The 26,020-nt window shown below is 44.1% G+C and overlaps 1 protein-coding gene across 2 annotated transcripts; it reads right to left on the reverse strand.

The window, feature by feature from the left end:
• Positions 1-748: 748 nt before the first annotated feature.
• On the reverse strand, positions 749-25,801 carry rgs7bpa (regulator of G protein signaling 7 binding protein a). Of its 2 annotated transcripts, XM_039003110.1 has the most exons (6): positions 25,652-25,801; positions 22,648-22,814; positions 2,360-2,499; positions 1,151-1,289; positions 968-1,038; positions 749-840 (listed from the first exon to the last, which is right to left on the reverse strand). In XM_039003110.1, exons 1-6 carry the CDS (start codon positions 25,799-25,801, stop codon positions 749-751), a joined length of 759 nt encoding a protein of 252 aa, XP_038859038.1. The 2 variants fall into 2 exon arrangements, with proteins under 2 accessions (XP_038859038.1, XP_038859045.1); XM_039003117.1 differs by lacking the exons at positions 749-840; positions 22,648-22,814; positions 25,652-25,801 and having other exon boundaries at positions 1,006-1,038; positions 1,138-1,289; positions 2,360-2,432.
• Between the last annotated feature and the right edge of the window lie 219 nt (positions 25,802-26,020).

The raw sequence follows: 26,020 nt of genomic DNA on the forward strand, positions 1-26,020 counted from the left end.
TATCTGCCATTTCCATTACACATGTCGCAATATTTCCTTTTGCGACTTTGCCTTTGTCGAATAAACCTTGGTCAATGGAAACCTGCCTACTGTTTCAAATGGTCTCTCTCCCGAAAACCTCTGACAAACCAAAAAAAACTCTGACAAAAGGAAAATCAGTTGTAATACATTTAAAATATATGTTTATGACTATTCGTTTCATTACATTGCAATTACAATTCATTTTTGTATTACAAAATTAAATTATAAAATGGGTTAGGTAGCCTTTTTAACAAAAGAGAGAAATGTATTGTATATTGGAAATGGCAGTAATAAGGTGGTGGGAGACACAGGTGGTGAAGGATAGTGGTTAATGGTGTCTTTGTTGCCAAAGTAATGCTTTACTTGATGTATTGTTCATCACACATACATAACAGTGTCATAATTGCATCGTAAAGTGTCATAATTGCATCGTAAAGTGTCATAACACATTCCAAAACATGACATACTATGCTATTTCCATTATGGGGCACTGTTATGACAACTGTCAATATCTTATGACACTATGTCATAAAGCAAATAAATATAGTGGTCATGACAGGCAAATATAAGTAATTCTAGTTAACATAAGTTTTTATAAAAATGTTGTCACATTTTGGCATGTCTTATGACACTACGATTTTCTTTGGACACTGTTATGGTTGTGCCTTGAACTACACTTCCAAGTAAAGCGTCACCCTTGCGCCTTCAACCCAGGAAGGCGGGGCCCTTAGCTGGTTACCAGGCAACAGAGCCCAAAGAACCGCCTCTTCCTCTGTCCGGCCAGTGGGTAAGGAGTCAGGTTCAGCAAGCTGCTGTCATCTGGGTACAAACACAGACAAGACAATTACAAGTTCAAACTCATCTCAAAGTCATTTCAACGGTGTATTTGACACACATAAGATCCAAGCATATAGAAACCATGTGTGCGTTCCAGTTGAGACCCTACCTTGGTTCTTCAGTGGTAAAGGCATCGTCTCCCTGAGTTTACTGAGAAGGTTCTTCATCTCTCTCATGTCCCTATGAAATCATATTTACATAGTGCTCATATGTGTCTTGCTAATGTATTCAGAATTATGGTAATAACACCAACGCATGCACGCACACACACACACAGACACAATAGGCCCACCTCTCAGTATTGTCTATGTCTGTGGCGACTAGCCAGCAGAGCTGATGACAATCCATTGGGGAGGAGGAGGTGTCTTCTAGAATGGGTATATCTGAGCTCTCATCTACCTTACTGTCAATCCTGGAAGGCCCACAGGAATCTTTCCCTTTCCCTGGAATACACACACACACACACACTATTAATAATAATAGTAATGTAATAGTAATGACATGTTTTACACAGTAAACAGTAGGGGTGTAATAGTTCACCAAACTCAAGGTTCGGTACATATTGCGGTTTTGGGGTCACGCTTTGGTTACGGTTGCGATACAGTGGAAAAATGAAATTCAACAGTTACTATAGTTCATTTTTGTTTCTTTGGTAAAATACGTTAAATTAGAAAGCACCTTATTTGTGTCCCAAGTCCAGTTTATGTGACATCATTCACAATGTTCCTGGCATTGTCTATTGTGACAGGGACTGTTATTTTGGGCCTCAAGTAGAGGTCTAAAAAGTTGGACCCATTCTGAAATGGAACTGGGGCTTTCCCACCCGGATAAATATGCAAAATAAATATTTCAATATAGACGTTGTCAGATCCGAGTGAGGGAAGCAGCAGAAAAGCTCATTTGTAAGCTATTTTATTAACTAGACCTGATACAGCACAAGGAAGAGCAGGCTAATTGAGTCTGCATGGGCCTTCTTCCTGTCCTACGGTTACAAATAACTACACCTCCATTCAGATTAAATAGCAGCCTACCTGTTGGCTCTTGTTCGTTATAGCATATACTTCTCATTTAACTTTTAATTCCTTTTCATTATGTGCACATAGGCTGTAGTTGTTTTAACGGATTCAGCTCAGGTTTACTCACGAGGTAATGGCAAACAATACAGCGTAGGCAAAGCCTATAGGCCTAGTGTTTTTATTTTTTGTAAACAAAATAAATTATGTATTGATTCAGGTTCACAGTGTGAACCCAACCGAGGTCCTCGTACCGAACCAATCAGTACAAATATGTATAGCATTACAGCCCTAGTAAACAGTGAATTGTAGCTGAAATTGGATTGGATTTGAATCTGTGTAAAGATATCAAGTGTTCTATAGCTGTCCTGTGCAGCTTCAGGGATCCCATCAGACAAGCAGACCTATGTAGGCTTCACGTCTCTGGCTATGATAGTGCTATAAAGGCTCTACATCAGGTTATAATTTCATGTTGTTTTTTGTGAGGCATTCCCTACCTTTCCTGTGGAGCTGCAGGGACCCCAGCAGACAGACAGACTTGAGCATCTCCGTGATGTACATCTCCAGACAGCACTGCAGCTGGATGAAGAGCCTGCAGATCTCTGGGTGGATCTCTCCGTCCTCAGGCCTGTGGGACCCACACACAAATGCCAGTCAATATCGAGATTACCCATGAGATGAGATAATACTTTACTGTCTGCTTGCACATAACTTCGCTTTGCATCTACAATGTTCCTTTACCACAAGGATGTACAGAAAAGGTCTAGAAAGTAAAAAATGATTCACAAAATGATACACAATAAACCACAACAATAAATTAGACATTACACATCAACACTGCACATATGCCCTATCAATGTTGAGCGGCAATTATATTTTTAAGATTCGGATAAGGTAACAGCACAACAACAACGTCTTGGAAGATATGAGTTCCTGAGGTTCAGCCAAAACGACAGACCTGAGAGAACAGACAACGGGAAAGAGTATTTCCACATGAAGATTCAAAATCACTTGGATTAAGCTTGGGCAATGTGGGGACATGATTATATATTGTGGAAGCCTTATGTTCCACATAGGAATTAAGAAATACGTGTCCTCAAAGATGGAAGGCAGGTGGGAAGATGTGAGATCAGGTGGGACCATTCTAGCCAATGTGGCAGACCAGGAGGTTTGATCTAGACGTTTACACAGATCAGACACGGACACAAGTGTCAAGGGTGTTAATTTAAAAGAATAAAGAAAAAGAAAAGAAATCTTACGGGTTACCGCCTTCTGGGCTCCGGGGAATGCTGTCTCCTCTGGGGTAAAACACAGAACCCCTTGGTTCAGTTTTACCTGTATTAATTTACAGACCTTTACGTACTATTTTTATGCACTATCAAAGATTGTCTATTATATTAAAGATTGTCTATTATATTGACAAGAAATTAAAGTATGGAAATTCATGTCCTCAAAGATGGAAGGCGGGCGGGAGGAGAATGTTGGGGAGGGGGCAGTCATCAGTGCGATGTACGTCTCACTTCTCGATAGGGCATCCGCGTTCTAATGCTTCGCCCCTGACTTGTGCACAACAGAAAAAGAAAAGCGTTGAAAGGACAAGAACCACCTGGTGACACGATCGTTTGTGTCCTTTCCCCTGGCCATCCAGACCAGGGGAGCATGGTCTGTGACCAGGGTGAAGTGCGTGCCCAAAAGGTAATACTTAATAGTGTCTAGCGCCCACTTCACCGCTAGACACTCTTTCTCGACAATCGAGTACTCGAGTAATTTTCTCCGGGTATCAACTTCTCCTGCTTATGTACATGTTCCTCCCCATCATGTACCTGGGACAGGACAGCCCCTAGTCCCGTGTCGCAGGCATCCGTCTGCACCAGCATCGGTACCTGGACATTTTCTTTGTTCTTTGTTTTCCACATACACATGGTTAGCAGATGTTATTGTGAGTGTAGCGAAATGCTTGTGCTTCAGGTGCCTGAACGCCGCTTCGGCCTCATCCGACCACTTCACTGTTTTCGGGAGGCGGGCTCTGGTCAGATCTGTAAAGGGGGAGGCTATAGCCGCAAAGTTGGGGATAAACCGGCTATAGTATCCCTCCAGCCCCAGGAAGGACTTGACCTGTGTCTTGGTGCGGGGAACAGGTCAGTCACGAACCGCCTGGACCTTCCTTTTCTGGGGCTTAATGTTCCCCCGTCTGATCAGATACCCCCAGGTACTCCACCTCCTCGAACCCCAGCTTGCATTTCTTGTCAACCCAGGTTGCCTGAGCGCGTCCTGTGTTCTTCCCTACCTTGGCTGTGGATGAGGATGTCCTCCAAATAGGCCGCTGCGTCCTGTTGGTGGGGTCGGAAGACTCGGTCCATCGGGCACTGGAACGTGGGTGGGGCTCCATGGAGACCGAAAGGGGAACCGGTACTGGTATAAGCCGTCCGGTGTCGAGAATGCTGTCTTCTCCCAGGAGGAGGCTGCCAAGGGTACCCTTGGTCAGGTCCAGGGTGTTGATGTACCGGGCCTTTCCCAACCGGTCGATGTGCTCGTCCACCCTCGGCATGGGATAGGTGTAGAACAAACTGATGTCGTTCACCCCCCGGAAGTCATTGCAGAAATGCAGACAACCGTCTGGTTTGGGCACCAACATGATGGGGCTGTGGTATGGATCCGGTATGGCCTCTTTCATACCGTTTCTCCTGGCCGGGTGATGTCGTGGTGTTCAATGAGGGTCGTTCGGCCTGGCTTCTCGGAAAACACGGCGGTGTTACGATCGATGAGCTCCTGGAGCGCTTACTTCTGGGCCGGTCCGAGGCCCTCATTGGTCGGGACCACCACTGGTCCCGTCGATGTCCCAGGTTTTGACCAGAACACGACCAAGGCTGTCCTCACGTGCCAACTCTTTAATAGGATAACGTGGTAAATCTGTTGGGGTTTCCGTCTACCCGGCTGCCGTACGCAGTCATTTACAGGTCCCAATTTCTCTGTCACCTTGTACGGCCCGTGCCATGTTGCCAGGAACTTACTTTCTGCAGTGGGGATAAAAACTAGCACCTTGTCACCGACATGGAATTCTCGGGGCTGGGTACCATGATTGTAGACCTTGGCTTGGGCGCTCTGGGCCTTCTCCATATGGTCCCTTGCCACTGGCCATATGGCTGTCATCCGCTCCCTCATCGTCTCTACGTGTTCCACCACGCTGCGTAAGGAGGGTTGGCTGGGCATTCAAACGGCACTCCAATGATTGGTAGGAAAACCAGCGGGTTCCGGAAGTGTGCTTTTGGGGCGATGCTTTGACACTCCGGGCAGCTGCGGCAATAGTCTTCCATGGCCCACCTCATGCGCGGCCAGTGGAACCGGGCAAAGATACGTTCCCAGGTCTTCTCCATTCCCAGGTGCACCCCCAACAAATGGGTGTGGGACAGCTGAAGAACGGTTCCGACCTACTGGCGAGGCAACAACAGGACCTCTCAAAGTTCCCCCTGTTCATGCGACACCTGATACAAAAGGTTATTTTTGATTTGGAAGAAGCTGGCCATCCACCGCTATCACTTGGGCCATGGCAGCTTTCAAGTTCGGATCCTCCCACTAGGCGGTCCCAAACTGTCACCTCAGGGGGCTCAGGGCAGGTGTCTCGGCGGGTGAGGTTGGTGAGGTTGGTCCCGGTGCCCCCTCAGACCTGGACTCTGGGTCCGAAGACACGGGGTTGGCAACCGCTTCCTACACAGGTGACGGACATCTCCTCACCACGGTCAGGTGGGCCAGCAGGCACGCATGTACGAGCGTTACCACACTCCCGGAATCCAACAGAGGCGGGGTGTCATGACCATCGACTTTCACCGGGACCATGGGTGCTGGTGGTTCGCTGTGGACCCAACAGGAGGTGACGTAGTTTACTGCGTGGCCCGGCTCGTCTCCGGGGCCCACTGATGGCATCGACTCCTCTCGACCCAGGCAATTCCATGCGAGGTGTCCCCGGGCGCCTCCTTTGGTCTTCATCTACCTGGGGTCATCGGCGGCGAGTCGACTCTCCCCCGGCTGTCTCTCCGTGGGTCTGCAGTCCTTTAGCCCAGCTGACTGTCGAATTGGGGAGTACCATGATGGGGTCATCCTTCCGTCCCCTCCGACAGCTCCCTGACTCAGCCTGCGTCCCCTTCAGCAGGGCCTCAGTATTCTGGTGCATCTCCACGGCAACCAAGAGGTCCTCCAAGGTAGGCTTGCCGCCCTCTTCATGACGTGAGGTAGCACCCGTAAGAAGCGATCCATGACCACTTTGTCGATAAAAGGGAGGGTAGCTACATCGGTTAGGAGCCATGCCCTGGTGATGCGCAGTAGGTCGCTCACCTGGGCTCAGGGGGAAGGCTTTGGCCGTAGCGGCTAAGTACCAGGCTGTACCCGTAGCGGCTAAGTACCTCCCTCTTGAAACCGTTGTAGTTAGCCACCTGTTCAGTGTTGAGGTCATAATACGCCTGGGTGTCTCCGCATTGGGCCATCCTTCCCGGAGTGCTGTCCGTTCGAACGTTCATTCAAGGATGTCATCATCCTCCGTTAGCTTGATTAAAAACTGATTGGGATGCGATTTGATCTGTGTTTCTCCTCGCAGCTTCCTGACTTCCTCAAGCAGGTGGACATTCTGTAGACGCTGTTTCGAGCATTCGTTCCTGAATGTCCTGCTGCGCTTGTTGGGCCCGAACGAACTGAGCTATCAACTCGTCTATGCTGATACTGCATAAATGTCAACCCTGGTCTGACCACGTTGTCAAATGCCTGCGTTCTTCACCACTTGTGGCAGACACGGACACAAGTGTGAGACCTCAGTTTCAATGGTGTTTATTTAAAACAATAAAGAAAAAGACCCGTCGAGACCTGGCATGTCCAGCAGAGAGAGCCACCGCCGCATGATGTAGACTCCGTCTGTCACCAGGCCGCGACGAGTCTCCCCCTGGTGGCTTCTCCACGGTACGCCACACCAGTAAGAGGCCAGATACGCGTGTGAACAACAGGCCATAGAGATAGATAAAGGTCTCATCTTTGTGTCTGTGCCATATTACCGTCTGTGACTGCCTGGGCAGTGCCATTGAGGCTATCTCCATTTTAAAGTAATGAATTGTGTTCTTCTTCATTGGCTGACTGCTCCCAACTCATAGGAATCCTCACCCAGTTGACTCCGATATAAAGTACTTTTTGGGTAACTTGCCGAAATGCCACTTGCGTCCACTTATATCAGTGCATTCATAACAACCTAACCATTACAAAACATATATTCGATCAAATAAGCCTCCCGTAAGCAAATGAGCAATTACATTTTTTGATGAAGATATTCTGTCACGCCCTGATCTGTTTCACCTGTCCTTGTGCTTGTCTCCACCCCCTCCAGGTGTCGCCCTTCTTCCCCACTTATCCTCTGGGTATTTATACCTGTGTTTTCTGTCTGTCTGTGCCAGTTTGCCTTGTTTTTCAAGCTTACCAGCGTTTGTCCTGTCAGCGCCTGTCTTTTTCCTGCCTTGCTTCTTCTTGTCCTCCTGGTTTTTGACCCTTGCCTGTCCTGACCCTGTACCTGCCCGCCTGACCACTCTGCCTGACCCTGAGCCTGCCTGCCGTCCTGTAACTTTGCTCCTACTCTAGATTATCGACCCCTGCCTGCCTTGACCTGTCGTTTGCCTGCCCCTGTTGTTACAATAAACATTGTCACTCCACACAGTCTGCACTTGGGTCTTACCATGACACCTGATTAATTCAACACTCATTGACCTCCATACATAAAGTGCCCACTTCGTGGGCTTATTTTCGTGGACAGATTGCGAGCAGAGTAAAACCTCGCCCTTCGCCTCTTCCTCTCTGGTACTATGGTTTTTGATTTATCTTACTTTGTAAACAACTTCAAGTTTGGGAAAATAAATCCCCTAATATTTGCACCCTATTCAATTGTTTTTCATTGCCTACTTGGTCATCCCTTACAACTTTGCACATTCTTGGAACACAATTTTAGTATGTCTTTTAGCTTTAGCACTTGGCACATACAAATAGGACCAGGCTCTCAAAATAGCATTTTAAGGATTTTACGTGGAAAGGTACTCTTTGGATTTAAAGGCCCAATGCAGTCAAAAATGTGATTTGCCTGTGCTTTATACATACAGTATTTCCACACTATGAAGTTGGAATAATACCGTGAAATTGTGAAAACGTTGATAATGACCTTTTAGTGTTTGAAAAGACCGCTTGAAATTTCAGAATGTTTTGGAGGGATCTGAAAAGCTGGTCAATTACCTGTATGTAACAGATGTAGGATCGTAATTTGAGCCAGTTTTCAACAGCAGGAAAATAATCCTGCAGCAACAAGACATTTGAATTATTGTGTAGATTATAATTAATTAAATTGTTTGTAGGGGTTGATATTTTTTCATTAAAGCAAATCAAGCCTGACATTTTAAATGGATATTACAAACTTTAGAAACCTTTTTAAACCATGAATACACTTCAAGTTTGCATTTCCTTCTGTGCAGAAAAATTCTTAGTAACAAAAGAGTGATCAAACTAAGATCCTACATCTGTTACGAGTCATTCTGTAAGCAGCAGGGGCACAACATAACAAAAACTAAAAAGTTACAGCTACAGTGCCATCAGAAAGTATTCACACCCCTTGACTTTTCCCACATTTTGTTGTGCTTCAGCCTGCATTTAAAAGTGATTCAACTCAGATGTTGAGTCACTGGCCTACACACAATACCCCATAATGTCAGAGGAATTATTCTTTTAGAAATGTTTACAAATTAATAAAAAATGAAAAAATGAAATGTCTTACGTCAATAAGTATTCAACCATTTTGTTATGGCAAGCCTACATAGGAGTAAACATTTGCTTAACAAGTCATATAATAAGTTGCATGGACTCACTCTGTGTGCAATAATACTATTTAACATGATTTTCTAATGACTACCTCATCTCTGTACCCCACACATACAGTTATCTGTAAGGTCCCTTAACCGAGCAGTGAATTTCAACCACAAAGAGCAGGGAGGTTTTCCAATGCCTCACAAAGAAGGGCACCAACACAACACATCACTGAGTACTACACTTCATATTTTTAAGCATGGTGTTGGCTGCATCATGTTACGCATCATGTTATGTGTACGACTCCAACACCATCATTACGTTTGCAGATGACAGTGGTAGGCCTGATCATCGACAACGATGAGACAGCCTATAGGGAGGAGGTCAGAGACCTGGCCGGGTGGTGCCAGAATAGCAACCTATCCCTCAACGTAACCAAGACTAAGGAGATGATTGTGGACTACAGGAAAAGGAGGACCGAGCACACACCCATTGTACACACACATGGGCTGTAGTGGAGAAGGTTGAGAGCTTCAATTTCCTTGGTGTACAGATCAACAGCAAACTAGAATGGTCCAAACACACCAAGACAGTCGTGAAGAGGGCACGACAAAGCCTATTCCCCCTCAGGAAACTAAAAAGATTTGGCATGGGTCCTGAGATCCTCAAAAGGTTCTACAGCTGCAACATCGAGAGCATCCTGACTGGTTGCATCACTGCCTGATACGGAAATTGCTCGGCCTCTGACCGCAAGGCACTACAGAGGGTAGTGCGTACGGCCCAGTACATCACTGGGGCTAAGCTGCCTGCCATCCAGGACCTCTACACCAGGCGGTGTCAGAGGAAGGCCCTGAAAATTGTCAAAGACCCCAGCCACACCAGTCATAGACTGTTCTCTCTACTACCGCATGGCAAGCGGTACCGGAGTGCCAAGTCTAGGACAAAAAGGCTTCTCAACAGTTTTTACCCCCAAGCCATAAGACTCCTGAACAGGTAATCAAATGGCTACCCGGACTATTTGCATTGTGTGCCCCCCCCAACCCCTCTTTCTACGCTGCTGCTACTCTCTGTTTATCATATATGCATAGTCACTTTAACTATACATTCATGTACATACTACCTCAATTGGGACGACCAACCAGTGCTCCCGCACATTGGCTAACCGATGTTTATCATATACGGCATTGTGTTCCGCCACCCACCACCCATCAACCCCTCTTTTACGCTACTGCTACTCTCTGTTCATCACATATGCATAATCACTTTAACCATATCTACATGTACATACTACCTCAATCAGCCTGACTAACCGGTGTCTGTATGTAGCCTCGCTACTTTTATAGCCTCGCTACTGTATATAGCCCGTCTTTTTACTGTTGTTTTATTTCTTTACTTACCTATTGTTCACCTAATACCTTTTTTGCACTATTGGTTAGAGCCTGTAAGTAAGCATTTCACTGTAAAGTCTACACCTGTTGTATTCGGCGCACATGACAAATAAACTTTCATTTGATTTGATTTGATTTGTGTGCTTGTCATCGGCAAGGACTAGGGAGTTTTTTAGGATATAACCCTTGTGTAGTCTTAACATTCTGTATACTCCCTTTGTCCGAAGGGTCAAAAATGACCCGCCTTCACTAAACCCCTAAAATAAAGCAGCTTAATTGAATTTTAAACCCCAAATCAATTTTTTCATGAAGAAACAACCTGGTCATTCATCACAAACTTTGTGAATATCTGGGTTTTCCCTCATCACAATGCAGAAAGTCTTCATTTAATCAGTGGACACCACTCATTTGTATTACAACACACCTGTCATTATTGTTTTCTTTACTAAAGTAAAGGTTATTTATTATTTTTATTGCTAAAGGTACTGCATAGGTGTAATACATTTTTTGCAAGAGATAGCACTTGTATAGCCTAAGAAAGTAGCAGAAATGTGCAGAAAGTAGTTTTTAATGCATTTTATTGAAGGGAAACAATAACAGTCTTGAACGGTTTTGGCAAAATAGTGTTATATCCTTATACTGTACAATGAGGAATTCAACTACAAAATCCTTGACTTCTCCCATTTTTCAAACCATTGCCCCCACCCACAAGGTGTATAAATAACAACAATAAATAAGAATAAAACACGATAGATACAAAACAAAATCTTGAAGAACATAAATCAATCAACTCTAATTAGCACTTGTAGGACAGTATGCAGGTGTGTGTGCATGGACTTTGCAGATATATTTCTCACATGTACAGCACATAGTATTTGTTTTACAGTCCTTCTTTGGGGGGGCAGAATTGGCATCTCCTCCTCTTGCCTGCCCCAGCTGCAGCCTCAGGTGGATCAGGACAAGATTCAGCCCCCTGAACAGCTTTCACAAGCGCTGCGGGGGAGGCGCTCCCTTCTTTGAATGTGTGTGGTTACAAGTGCCTTTCCCAGCTCCAGGAACAACCTCCTCTTGTTCCGCTTATCAGGCATCCAGCTAGGGTTGATCTTGTTCCGTATCATGAAGGCATTGTATAAGGACACATCAATGATGTTATGGAAGATGACCAGGGGCCAGCGGGCAGTCATCCTCCTGCAGCTGTAAGTTCTAATCACCTTGTCCAGGTTGTCCACACCTCCTTTGTTGTGGTTGTAGTCCAGGATGATGGCTGGCTTCCTGTCCCCACGATCACTGATCTCAGCCGTTTTGTGCAGTGTGCTCAGGAGGACCACATTCTTGTTCCTCTTTGGGACGTAAGAAACTAGAGTGGTGGTGGGGGTGAAGACAAACTTCGATGAGAAGGCCTCTCTCCCCCTTGTTGCGAGGAGTGCAAGGGGGAGCTCAGGCTTGTTCTTTCTAACTGTGCCAACCATGGTGATCTTCCTCTTCAGGAGCTGCTGGCTGAGTTCATAAGAGGTGAAGAAATTGTCACGTGTGACATTGTGCCCCCTCAGTCCATCTGTCACATCAAGCACAACCCGTATCCCCTGGTTCTTCTCCGGGCTTCCACTGGTCGGCTTCCTTGTGTAGACTTGCATCTTCCAAGCATAGCTGGATTGTGAGTCACAGGCCACCCATATCTTGATGCCATATTTTGCTGGCTTGCTGGGCATACACTGCCGGAAAAGACAGCGACCTTTTGACAAAAGCGATTACTATCAGTAGTTAGTATCAGTGTCACAGAAAACAATCACAGAAATCAATGATATTACAGCAAAACATTACAGATATGAAAATAAAAATGTACCTCTGAATGGAACCAGTTGCTCATCCACTGTTACTTCAGGCCCAGGGTGGTAGAGGTATGGCAGACGCTCCACCCAATTCTCCCAGACCTCTCTTATGGCCGCCAGTTTGTCTCTCACACATCTTGCAGGTCTTGACTCAAGGTTATCAAATCATAGCATTCCTGAGAAAGTGTGAAAGACTTTCAGTGGCATCGTGGCACGGAAAATCACCCTTCCACTCTCTGCAGCCCAGAGACTACATGTAGCCTCGCCTCGGGACCTATACACACCCGCTAAGATTAGCAGCCCTATGTAGGCACGCAGGTCAATCTCATCCATCCTTTTCCAGTTGTCTCCATATTTACGGAAACCCTCCAAATTTGTCATCCTGCCCTGGTTGTCACATGGTGACAAGGACCATGTTATTTTTCTGTTCTTTGACAAAAATGTCTCTCTTTCAGCTTGGGGGATTTCTTCTTCATCTGAAGATGATGCATCGTGCTCTGGGTTGTATTTTTCCCCATCTTCTTCTTCAGATACCACCTCTTCTAAATCATTGTTCTCTTGTTCCTCCTGGACAAAATCAGATCTACAATCTGTTGGGCCCTGAAACGTGCACTCATGGCTTCAGCAAAGAGAGAACTGGGGGGACTGTCATCTGCAGCACCTTTATAGCCTCTGACTGCATTCCCCATTAGTAAACAATGCTTTCAATAAATGTTTATTTTGTCTGAAATTGTTTTTATTTTGTCTGTGAACTTGAGTCATGTGTGGGGTCGTGGAGGGGTGATGCTGCACATGCACAAGAAAGTTTTAGTTTTGTGTGAGTTTAATCAGTAGCACACATAATCTCAATTTCTCATTGTGTGTGTGTGTGTGTGTCTGTGTGGTTTTTGTGGTGTGTAAATTATTTTATAACTGCCGGGTCAAAAATGACCCTAAGACAATCTTTCCCTGGTGGGGTACAGCTTTCATGGAAATATGAACAAATGCGATGTTCCACTTTTTCTAATGTTGGGGTCACTCTTGGAAAAGTAATCAAATTTCAAGTTGAAAAAATATCATTTAGGGGGTTTTCTCTGCTGTTAAACATAGAGGCGGGTCATTTTTTACCCTTAAGACAACACAAGGGTTAAAGAAACGGAATAGAGCTAAGTACAGGCAAAATCCTAGAGGAAAACCTTGTTCCATCTGCTTTCCACTATACATGTGTAACGCTCGTCTGATGAAGAAGGAGTGGACCAAAGCGCAGCGTGGTACGTGTTCATGATATTTATTTAAATCTGAACTAGAACAAAAATAACAAAGCGAGAAACTAACAGTTCTGTAAGGTAACTAAAACTATACAGAAAACAACTACCCACAAACACAGGTGGGGAAAAAGGCTACCTAAGTATGATTCTCAATCAGAGACAACGATGGACAGCTGCCTCTGATTGAGAACCACACCCGGCCAAACACAAAGAAATAGAAAACATAGAAATAAAGAAACTAGAATGCCCACCCTAGTCACACCCTGGCCTAACCAGAATAGAGAATAAAAGCCTCTCTATGGCCAGGGCGTGACACACTGGGAGACAAATTCACCTTTCAGCAGGACAATAACCCAGAACACAAGGCCAAATATACACTGGAGTTGTTTACCAAGATGACATTGAATGATCCTGAGTGGCCTAGTTACAGTTTTGACTTACAGTATATCGGCTTGAAAATGTATGGAAAGACTTGAAAATGGCTGTCTAGCAATGATCAACAGTCAACTTGACCTAGCTTGGAGAATTTTTTTAAAAGAATAATGTGCAAATATTGTACAATCCAGGTGTGCAAAGCTCTTAGAGACTTACCCCAAAAGACTCACAGCTGTAATTGCTGCCAAAGGTGATTCTAACATGTATTGACTCAGGGGGGTTGAATACTCTTGTAATTAAGATAAACTAGTCTTCATATTTAAAAAAAAAATGTTTTTTACAATTTTTCTTCCACTTTGATGTTACAGATTATTTTGTGTAGATTGTTGACAGAAAATGACAACTAAATCCATTTTAATCCCACCTTGTAACACATCAAAATGTATAACAAGTCAAGGAGTGTGAATACTTTCTGAAGGCACTGTATATCCTCCAAAAGAGGTAATACTGCTACTGCTTTCTCTCAAAAGGATCCACAGACGAATCAACTGCAAAGTCAGTGGAACTCTCCTGCAATACTATAGCAAACTCTCCACCAACTCCTTAGCAGCAGTATGGCAGGTCAATACCACACTCAGCGATAAGGATAGGCCACTGAACTGTGCAAGCATAGCCGCAGGAAGTAGGGGTGCTGAGGGTGCTGCAGCACCACATGATGAATCACAATTGAACAATTATGAATATAAAAATGTATAAATCACTCCTGTATGAGCTGAGAAAAATACCCGTTGACAAAAATGGTCCCGTATACTGGCTACGGCGTCTCAAATTGGACAAACAGTACTATTGCCGCTTTATTCTCATTTTTCAAGCGAAATTCTTTTAAGGGAGTACGCAAAAGCACACTCATTCATTTCGCCTAGCCGAACGTGGCTAAAGCATGCTGACACCTTAAGGAGACTTCAAGACCGCATGCTGTTTCTGATAAAACAATTCTAAATCACCGAGAGGAAAAGCCAGGGTGCTCTATGACAGTGGTTCCCAAACTTTTTATAGTCCCGTACCCCTTCAAACACTCTGCCTCCAGCTACGTACCCCCTCTAGCACCAGTGTCGGTGCTCTCTCAAATGTTGTTTTTGACATCATTTGTAAGCCTGCCACACACACACTATACGATACATTTATTAAACATACGAATGAGTGTGAGTTTTTGTCACAACCCGGCTCGTGGGAAGTCACAAAGAGCTCTTATAGGACCAGGGTACAAATAATAATATAATAATAATAATCAATAATTTTGCTCTTTATTTAGCCATCTTACATATAAAACCTTATTTGTTCGTAAAAAATGGTGAATAACTCACCACAGGTTAATGAGAAGGGTGTGCTTGAAAGGATGCACATAACTCTGCAATGTTGGGTTGTATTGAAGAGAGTCCCAGTCTTAAGTCATTTCCCACACACAGTCTGTGCCTGTATTTAGTCTTCATGCTAGTGAGGGCTGAGAATCCACTCTCACATAGGTACGTGGTTGCAAAGGGCATCAGTGTCTTAACAGCGCAATTTGCCAAGGCAAGAAACTCCAGAAATCTGGCCGTGGCTTCTGATTAAATTCAATTTTCACAGAACCGCCAGTTGCAATTCCGATGAGGCTCTCTTGTTCAGATATCGGTAAATGGACTGGAGGCAGGGCATGAAAGGGATAACGGATCCAGGTGTTTGTGTCGCACGTTTTGGGAAAGTACCTGAGTAATTGCGCACCCAGCTCACTCAGGTGCTTCGCTATATCACATTTGACATTGTACGTAAGCTTGAGTTCACTTGCGCACCAAAAATCTAACAATGATGAAAAGACCTCTGTGTTGTCCTTGTTAAATGCAGACAGAAAAGAGCTTCAACTTCTTAATCATAGCCTCAATTTTGTTCCGCACATTGAATATAGTTACGGAGAGTCCCTGTAATCCTAGATTCAGATCATTCAGGCGAGAAGAAACATCACCCAGATTGGCCAGTCGTGTGATTAACACGTCATCATGCAAGTGGTCAGACAAGTGAAAATGATGGTCAGTAAAGAAAACGTTAAGCTCGTCTCTCAATTTAAAAAAAGTATCAATACTTGCCCCTTGATAACCAGCGCACTTCTGTATATTGTAAAAGCGTTACATGGTTGCTGCCCGTATCATTGCATAGTGCAGAAAATACACAAGAGTTTAGGGGCCTTGCGTTAACAAAGTTAACAATTTTCACTGTAGTGTCTAAAACGTCTTACAAGCGCTCAGGCATTCCCTTGGCGGCAAGAGCCTATCGGTGGATGCTGCAGTGTACCCAAGTGGCGTCCGGAGCAACTGCTTGCACGGGCGTTACCACTCCACTAGATCTCCCTGTCATGGCTTTTGCGCCATCAGTACTTATACCAACACATCCACCAAAGTCCATTTGATGTCACAAAGCTGTCCAGTACTTTAAAAATATCCTCTCATGTTGTCCTGGTTTCCAGTGGTTTGCAGAAGAGGATGACTTCCTTAATTGACCCCCAGAAACGTAACGGACATATACCAGGAGCTGTGCCAGGCCCGCCATGTCTGTTGACTCATCCAGCCCTAACGCATAGAATTCACTGGCTTGTATGCAAAGCAGTAATTGTTTCAAAACCTCTCATGCTATGTCACTGATGCGTCGTGAAACAGTGTTGTTTGATGAAGTCATTGTCTGTATAGTTTTTTGGGCCTTTCCCCCAGCATTGTCCCAGCCATATCTGCTGCAGGAGGAAGAATTAAGTATGCGGCTTGCCTGTCCTAGCCACTCGGTAGCTCACGATATAAAACGCTTCTAGCACCTTCTTATTAATGGTATCTGTTGCTTTTATACTTCTTACTACTCGAAAGTCGTCTTTATTCTCGCTCAAAAAACTACTGTGGCAAATGTTTTTAATTGGCATGTTTTGTTTCGAAATGTCTGCGCAAGAGTGAACATTTCCCGCGAGAGAGTAAAGGTTAATGTGATTGAATGCAATTTTTTTGACTAGGCTACCTGTATTTGACATTGTGTTGTTATTCCGCTGAACACTAGATGGTTTAATTGTATTTTTGGCAGTGAAACGAGGCTACTCAGGCAACAATAAAACCTCACCCGAATGTGTAGCCCCGTTGAAAAATATGAATGTACTATTTGAAAATATATATATTTTTTATTAATCACATTTTTATTTGGCGTACATCCGACAGCCTTGCGCGTACCCCTGGGAATACCTGCTCTACGAGATTGGGCTCTTCTGCAATAGTTACTGAGGATACTACCTTGGGCCTGGGTTACTGAGCCAGCCATCCCCTGGAGCAACCCACAGACAACGTCCCACAGGCTCGTTTATCCTGGCTACTTTCGCTGGACTCTTGGATGAAGTCGAAACTCTTCTCTCAAAAGAGTGTTGGATATTATTGTCAATTTCTACTTATTTTGGGAATGTCCTCTGTTCTTAAAAAGGGAGGGCTTTCACCCAAACAGGAGGAGCTAGGATGCTTAGTGCTAGTATCGAATAGGTACTACAAATTTGATGGGATATCATACCTTGCCCGCAACAAGTAAACCTTATTGACTCTTGTTTTAATCCACGTCTTTGTTCGAGGCACAGGCCTAATGGTTCAGTTCTAGGAAATCTTGTATCTATTCCAATTAGAGCCAACACCATAGTATTTTCTAATAGGGAGTTACCTGCTGAACCTGCTGAATGTGGCATGTTCGTATTAGAAACTCCTGCTGATCTGAAATCCTGCAGTTGCGGCCTTGGACTGATTCATGTAAATGCAAGAAGTTTAATTTCAAAAATAAATTTGATTGTAACTCCGGATTCTCAAACCAACGTGGACATTCTGGTTATAGCTGCATCTTGGCTAAAGAAGTCTATGCCGGACTCTGATGTGTCTCTGACTGGTTATAATGTTTTTAGATCTGACAGAGATGGCTGAGGAGGTGGTGTCGCTATATAGATAAAGAGCCATTTAAATGTTTCTGTATCCATTACCATCCCTGTACCTAAGCAATTTGAATGTCTAATCTTAAATGTGGGCATTGGTAATAATGCTCATCTGACGGTAGTGGGAATATATCACCCTCCCTCGGCCTCCTTATGTGCTCTTTGCAAATTGTCTAATTATGCTAAATCCAAATTATTAATAGTGGGTGATCTTAATCTGGATTGGTTGTTGCTAGTATTTGATAGGCTGAAAGATATTTGTACTGAGCTAAATCTAACTCAGTTGATAACTAAACCAACTCGCCTCAACTTTTAACACTGAAAAATCTACTCTCTTAGATATTATTCTAACGAATGCCCTTCATAAGTTTACAGCCAATGGGATATTTGCCAATGAGTTCAGTGACCATTGTAACATTACCTGCATAAGAGATGTTAAACTTGTCATGCCTGCTCCCGCTTCCCCTCTCTGGCGCTCGAGGGCACCAGGCTGCCCTTCATTACGCACAACTGTCACCATCATTACACGCATCAGCGCTCATTGGACTCACATGGACTCCATTACTTTGTTGTTACGTTTTCCCCTGTCCAGACGCTATCCTTGTTTGTTTCTTGTCTACTATCCATTAAATGTTCACTCCATGTACTTGCTTCTCGTCTCCCAGCGTCTGACACCACTATTTGAAGCATCAGGGAGTTCTTGTTTATGGTTTTGGTGGTGATGTCGGGTCCGGGTGCTGCCGGGTGCTGCCGGGGGTGCCTCAGCTGGCTCGTCACGCTTCCACGCCTTAGCTGGCTCGAGAGGTTTCCTTGCCTCGGTTGGCTCGGCAGGCTTCCATCCCACGTCATGCCTCAGCTGGCTTGTCGGGCTCCTACGCCTTTGCCGGCTCGTCAGGCTCCCACGCCTCTGCGGGATCGTCGGGCTTTCATGCCTCAGCCGGCTCGTCGGGCTCCCATGTCTCAGCCGGCTCGTTGGGCTTCTACGCCTCAGCCTGCTAGTCTAGCGCCATGCCTCGGGTAGCGCCCCTAGAGGGGGGATGGGGGTACTGTCACACCTGCTCCCACTTCCCTTCTCTGGCACTCAAGGGTGCCAGGCTGCCCTTCATTATGCACACCTGTTACTATCATTACACGCATCAGCGCTCATTGAACTCACCTGGACTCATTTACTTTGTTGATTGCCCCTTTATATCTGTCTGCTCCTCAGTTTGTGCCCTGTGTCAGCATTGATGTCGTTATGTTTTCCCCTGTCCAGACGCTGTCCTTGTTTGTTTCTTGTCTAATATCCATTAAATGTTCACTCCCTGTACTTGCTTCTCGTCTCCCAGCATCGGTCCTTACAAAACTACCTAAAACTGGCTCATGCATTATTAAAAAGAGAAATTATAGGAATTTTAATGAGCAAAATGTTTTTGTCTGACCTGAAGTTGAGTGACTGATGTGTTGTATCAACTATCACTGACTCGGACAGGCCCTTAATTGTTCTATTTCCCTGTTTAACTCTGTTCCAGATAAATATGCGCCGTAAAAAAAACTAAGGATAAAAGACAAATCTGATCCTTGATTCATGCATGAATTGTCTGAGAAATTGCAGTAAATAAATGTAACTTGGGCTAAGGCTAGACTGATGATTCTATGTCTGACTGTCAGTCCTTCAGACATTTGAGAAATAGATGTCTATCTCTGGTTAGAAAAGCTAAATCAACATATTTATTGAATTGTGTATTGGAGAGTGGTGGTAATCCAGTCAACTTCTGGAAAGTGGTCAAATCTTTGAAACAAAACCCCACCCTCTCGTTGCCACCGCAGGTTTTGACATACTAGTCCCATACTAGACAAAATGTTTATGTGTAGTGTATAACCATTTTGATTCAGCTGGCCACCTGTTTGAAAGGATAGTCTATAAAAATGTATGTAATTCCAAAACAGGCAGTCCTTTTGTCACCTCAGAACAGACTGTAAAGAATGATGCTCTAACAGACTCACATCATTTATTTTCATTTCAACCATTTGATGTCTATGATGTATTAAGTGCCTTTGCTAAAGATCGTTGTAAAAGAAATCCACAGGGTTGATTCACCTGACCCCTTCTTACTACCGCTCTCTGCCCCATTCATTGTTGAATCTTTAACCTGTATTTTTTACTTAACAATTGCTACTGGTGTTATCCCTAAGATTTGGAAAGAGGTACATGTCCTCCCCCTACATACAGTAAGGGCAAAAATCCTTCTGACTTAGATAATTACTGCCCAATATCCAAGTTATCTTGACTAGACAAGGTATTAGAATCCCTGACCAACTCCCAGCTGAGAACCTATTTAACTTCTCACTCTATTTTAAATATATACTAATCTGTTTTTAGATCTGGACATATCACTGTTTCAGCCACATTGCTTGTTTAAGATGATGTGTTAAATGACCTAGATCATAGAAAACATTGTGCTGCCTTATTTATAGACCTTTCTAAGGCATTCGACACCGTTGACCCTTCCCTACTCATTCAAAAACTGGATAAGGAGTCTTGCGAATGGTTTAAGAACTATTTGACAGATATGACACAATGGGTGCCTTCTGATGGTGTCAAGTCTAGATTCCTTGATATTATGAAAAGTGTTGATTTTGTTACCTGTTCTCGTTACTATTTACACAAATGACATTGGTCTATGTCTTAAATCCTGTAATATTCATCTGTATGCAGACGATACGGTTATGTATGCCATTACACCGAATGTTGACGAAGCCTTGTTGGAGCTGCAATCTGATGTTGGCGGTCCTATTCTGTGAGCTTGTGTGGCCTATCACATTGCGGCTGAGCCATTGCTGCTCCTAGACGTTTCCACTTCACAATAACAGCACCGACAATTGACCGGGGCAGATCTAGCTCTGTTGGAAAGGTGGCATCTTATGACGAGGCCACGTTGAAAGTCACTGAGCTCTTCAGTAAGGCCATTCTACTGCCAATGTTTGTCTACGGAGATTGCATGGCTGTGTGCTCGATTGTATACACCTGTCAGCAACGGGTGTGGCTGAAATAGCAGAATCCACAAATTTGAAGGGGTGACCACATACTTTTGTATACAGTTGAAGTCGGAGGTTTACATACACCTTAGCCAAATACATTTAAACTCAGTTTTTCACAATTCCTGACATTTAATCCTAGTAAGAATTCCCTGTTTTAGGTCAGTTAGGATCACCACTTTATTTTAAGAATGTGAAATGTCAGAATAATAGCAGAGAGAATGATTTATTTCAGCTTTTATTTCTTTCATCACATTCCCAGTGGGTCAGAAGTTTACATACACTCAACTAGTATTTGGTAGCATTGCCTTTAAATTGTTTAACTTGGGTCAAACGTTTCGGGTAGCCTTCCACAAGCTTCCCACAATAGGTTGGGTAAATTTTGGCCCATTCCTCCTGACAGAGCTGGTCTAACTGAGTCAGGTTTGTCGGTCTCCTGGCTCGCACACGCTTTTTCAGTTCTGCCCACAAATTTTCTATAGGATTGAGGTCAGGACTTTGTGATGGCCACTCCAATACCTTGACTTTGTTGTCCTTAAGCCATTTTGCCACATCTTTGGAAGTATGCTTGGGGTCATTGTCCATTTGGAAGACCCATTTGCGACCAAGCTTTAACTTCCTGACTGATTTCTTGAGATGTTGCTTCAATATATTCACATAATTTTCCTCCCTCATGATGCCATCTATTTTGTGAAGTGCACCAGTCCCTCCTGCAGCAAAGCACCCCCACAGCAGGATGCTGCCACCCCATGCTTCACGGTTGGGATGGTGTTCTTCGGCTTGCAAGCCTCCCCCTTTTTTCTCCAAACATAACGATGGTCATTATGGCCAAACAGTTCAATATTTGTTTCATCAGACCAGAGGACATTGCTCCAAAAAGTATGATCTTTGTCCCCATGTGCAGTTGCAGACCGTAGTCTGGCTTTTTTATGGTGGTTTTGGAGCAGTGGCTTCTTCCTTGCTGAGCGGCCTCTCAGGTTATGTCGAAATAGGACTCGTTTTACTGTGGATAAAGATATTTTTATACCTGTTTCCTCCAGAATCTTCACAAGATCCTTTGCTGTTGTTCTGGGATTGATTTGCACTTTTGCACCAAAGTACATTCATCTCTAGGAGACAGAACGCCTCTCCTTCCTGAGCGGTATGACGGCTGCGTGGTCCCATGGTGTTTGTACTTGCGTACTATTGTTTGTACAGATGAACGTGGTACCTTCAGGCGTTTGGAAATTGCTCCCAAGGATGAACCAGACTTGTGGAGGTCTACAATTTTTTGTCTGAGGTCTTGGCTGATTTCTTTTGATTTTCCCATGATGTCAAGCAAAGAGGCACTGAGTTTGAAGGTAGGCCTTGATATACATCCACAGGTACACCTCCAATTGACTCAAATTATGTCAATTAGCCTATCAGAAGCTTCTAAAGCCATTACATCATTTTCTGGAATTTTCCAAGCTGTTTAAATGCACATTCAACTTAGTTTATGTACACTTTTGACCCACTGGAATTGTGATACAGTGAATTATAAGTGAAATAATCTGTCTGTAAACAATTGTTGAAAAAATTACTTGTGTCATGCACCAACTAGATGTCCTAACCGACTTGCCAAAACTATAGTTTGTTAAAACTATAGAGTTTTAATGATTCCAACCTAAGTGTATGTAAACTTCCGACTTCAACTGTGTATAGTGTACCTCACTTCCCTGCTGAGATATAAAAATCTGAGATACCAAATCCGTTGGGCAGGGTTGGTTAACTCTTGAGGTCCCGCTTGTCTCCACAAAGTTTGGTAAATTCTACCTTTTGTTTTAATGGACCCTAGTTATGGAATACCTTACAAAACAAATTACAACTGGATTCCTGTGGTAGACAGGGTCATTTAAAACTCTGTTGGTAAATAAAGTTAATAAATAAATAAAAAACATGCATATCCATAGTGTGTTCTACGCTGCAATTACAAAAATGTACAGATCAGTCAGAACAAAAATCAAAGCTCACACAGGCCACTCTAAACTGAAAGCAGAGTCTGAAACCAAGGTATTATTTCCAAGCTGAGGTTTTAAATGAAGGCTGTGGCCCATGTCTGTGAGAGAGAACAATAGTTGCCTTTCAACACCAGGGACAGCGACAGCTACTTACCCCGAAATGACTGACAGGCTCTGGTGTGCAGCTCTTGCCATCTCACAGCCTTTAGTTCGCGTCTTGTGCATCTCGGCCCGTATTGAGGGGCAGTCGACGGAGATCTCGCCAATGGAGATGACCAGTTCACGATACAGGGCCACAAGTGTGTTAAACTCCTGGACGATCTGGGGGAAAAATGAAATAAATATTATTTAATAGGTTATATAGGTTCCTCTGTCACGAGCCACAGCAAGACCTTGCAAAGTTCTTCCATGTAAAGTGCATTCGGAAAGTATTTCGACATCTTGACTTTTCCCCCAAAAATGTACGTTACAGCCTTATTCTAAAATGAATTAAATGTTCCTCCCCCTGATCAATCAACACACAATACCCCATAATGATAAAGCAACAACTGTTTTTTAGATTTTTTGGGCCAATTTATAAAAAATAACAAACTGAAATATCACATTTACATAAGTATTCAGACCCTTTACTCAGTACTTTGTTGAAGCTCCTTTGGCAGCGATTACAGCCTTGAGTCTTCTTGGGTATGACACTACAAGCTTGGCACACCTGTATTTGGGGAGTTTCTCCCATTCTTCTCAGATCCTGTCAAGCTCTGTCAGGTTGGATGGGGAGCGTTGCTGCACAGCTATTTTCAGATCTCTCCATGGATGTTCGATCAGGTTCAAGTCCAGGCTCTGACTGGGCCACTCAAGGACACTCAAAGATTTGTCCCGAAGCCACTCCTGCGTTGTCCTGGCTGTGTGCTTAGGGTCGTTGTCCTGTTGGAAGGTTAACCTTCGACCAGTCTGAAGTACTGAGCGCTCTGGAGCAGGTTTTCATCAATGATCTCTCTGTACTTTGCTCCTTTCATCTTTCCTTCGATCCTGACTAGTCTCCCAGTCCCTGCCGCTGAAAAACATCCCCACAGCATGATGCTACCACCACCATACTTCACCTTAGGGATGGTACCAGGTTTCCTCCAGATGTGACACTTGGCATTCAGGCCAAAGAGTTCAATCTTGGTTTCATCAAAACAGAGAATCTTGTTTGTCATGGTCTGAGAGTCCTCTATGTGCATTTTGGCACACTCCAAGCAGACTGTCATGTGCCTTTTACTGAGGAGTGGCTTCCGCCTGGCTACTCTACCATAAAGGCCTGATTGGTGGAGTGCTGCAAAGATGGTTGTCCTTCTGGAAGGTTCTGCCATCTCCACAGAGGAATCTGGAGTTCTGTCAGAGTGACCATCGGGTTCTTGGTCTCCTCCCTGACCAAGGCCCTTCTCCCCCGATTGTTCAGTTTGGCCGGACGGCCAGCTCTAGGAAGAGTCTTGGTGGTTCCAAACTTCTTCCATTTAAGAATGATGGAGGCCACTGTGTTCTTGGGGACCTCCAATGCTGCAAAGAAAATGTTGGTACCCTTCCCCAGATCTGTTCCTCCACACAATCCTGTCTCGGAGCTCTATGGACAATTTCTTCGACCTGGTTTTTGCTCTGACATGCACTGTCAACTTTGGGACCTTATATAGACAGTTGCCTTTCCAAATAATGTCCAATCAATTGAATTTACCACAGGTGGACTCCAATCAAGTTGTCGAAACATCTCAAAGATGATCAATGGAAACAGGATGAACCTGAGCTCAATTTGGAGTATCATAGCAAAGGGTCTGAATACTTATGTAAATAAGGTATTTCTGTTATTTATTTGTATTTTTTTTAACACATTTCTAAAAAAAAAAAAGTTTTCGCTTCATCATTATGGGGTAATGTGTGTAGATTGATGAGGGAATTATTTTTTTTAATCCATTTTAGAATAAGGCTGTAACATAACAAAATGTGGCAAAAGTTAAAGGGGTCTAAATACTTTACAAATGCACTTTAGGTTAGATTATGCAGGCTACTGTAAACATATGTGGCTTTCTCATGGGGAATTGTAAACATTTCAGCAGCAGACACAGTTGCAATAGGCCTACTTGCGACAGCAGTTGCCAGAACAACATATTGACTTGTAGGTTAGATCAGAGCAATAGTCATCCTATATTCACAGGTGGGCTGTCAATTTAGCAGCTTTAGGTTTTTACAGTGGGGACACAATGAAGACGTCCGCACTGCAGGTTCAATAACTACCTTAGCTATTCAGCACCATCCTATGGACAGCAACTCCACGCCTTTCAGTCCATTGTTCCTCTCTAAACCAGAGCATATCTTGAATAAATTGACAGCCATTTCCAAAAAAGCACTGATCCCTGGACAGGGGTATTATTCTAACCTCCACACTACAAATATAGGCTAATCAATATTGATGCCTAACAACATTAGGTATATAGGATATGAAATGACAAAGTGAATGTACCTATGTAAAATTAATGAATTATTAATTGACGACAACACATTATGCTAAGTTCGGCTATGTGCATCGAACGAAGTAGAGCGTTGAATCCTTTGGACGGGACAACACTTTTAATTTCTACCAGCGCTCGAGACTCAGGAGCATTCTGCTGTTCTCCGGGTACTGAGACTCAATGACGTTCACTGATGCACAGTATGAGCGGGGAGAGAATACATATGGACGGTTCTGCCAGCACCTGTCAAATCAGTGGCCATCTGCGTCCATCAAACAGAGCCCGTTAGACAACTCTGAAATGTAGGCGATATTGGAGATCACCCCAAAATCATCGTCAGCCGGGCATTCAACACTTGATGCTCCAAAATGCAAATCCCACCATCGCAATCAATGACAAAAAAACGGGTAAAAAAAAAACATGAGCAGGTCAATTTGTCTTCTCTGCAACAACAGCAACGCAAATGGATTTCATTTTCACCAGACAATAGGCCTACATACAATGGAGGGGGTGGGTGCATTTGCAGTTTGTTGCAGTTTAAACAGCCAATATCAGTGCAAACGGATGAAATGACTTTCAAGAACGAAATAAAGAAAGGGTGGATGAGCACGCGACTTTAGCTGCAACATGCAGAGGAAATAAGCATTGTGAGTTAAATGTCGCAAGCTCGATACCTACCATTCTACAGTCTGTCACGGCGCGCTGGGCTTTGCGTGTGCTCTCCGTGCTCTCCCTCCTCTCCGGGTCTCGGTAGGAAGCCTTGCCGATCTGGAAGATGTTCCCGGTGGATCTGGGGCGGTTCTTGCGCCCATTCGGTGCAGAACTCATGCATACACATCCAGTAGTAAAACAGCTCTAATACAGAACGTTATACCCCACCACCTATATTCGCCGATATCCTGTTCTCTCTTTCGTTTTTGGGCTAGGCTATTTTGGTGACGAGACAGTTTATCTGTGGTTTATTATTGCTCTTGCCCTCTCTCTCTCTCTCTCTCTCTCTCTCTCTCTCTCTCTCTCTCTCTCTCTCTCTCTCTCTCTCTCTCTCTC

The sequence above is a fragment of the Salvelinus namaycush genome, chromosome 1, assembly GCF_016432855.1.
Source record: "Salvelinus namaycush isolate Seneca chromosome 1, SaNama_1.0, whole genome shotgun sequence".
Classification (NCBI taxonomy): Eukaryota; Metazoa; Chordata; class Actinopteri; order Salmoniformes; family Salmonidae; genus Salvelinus; species Salvelinus namaycush.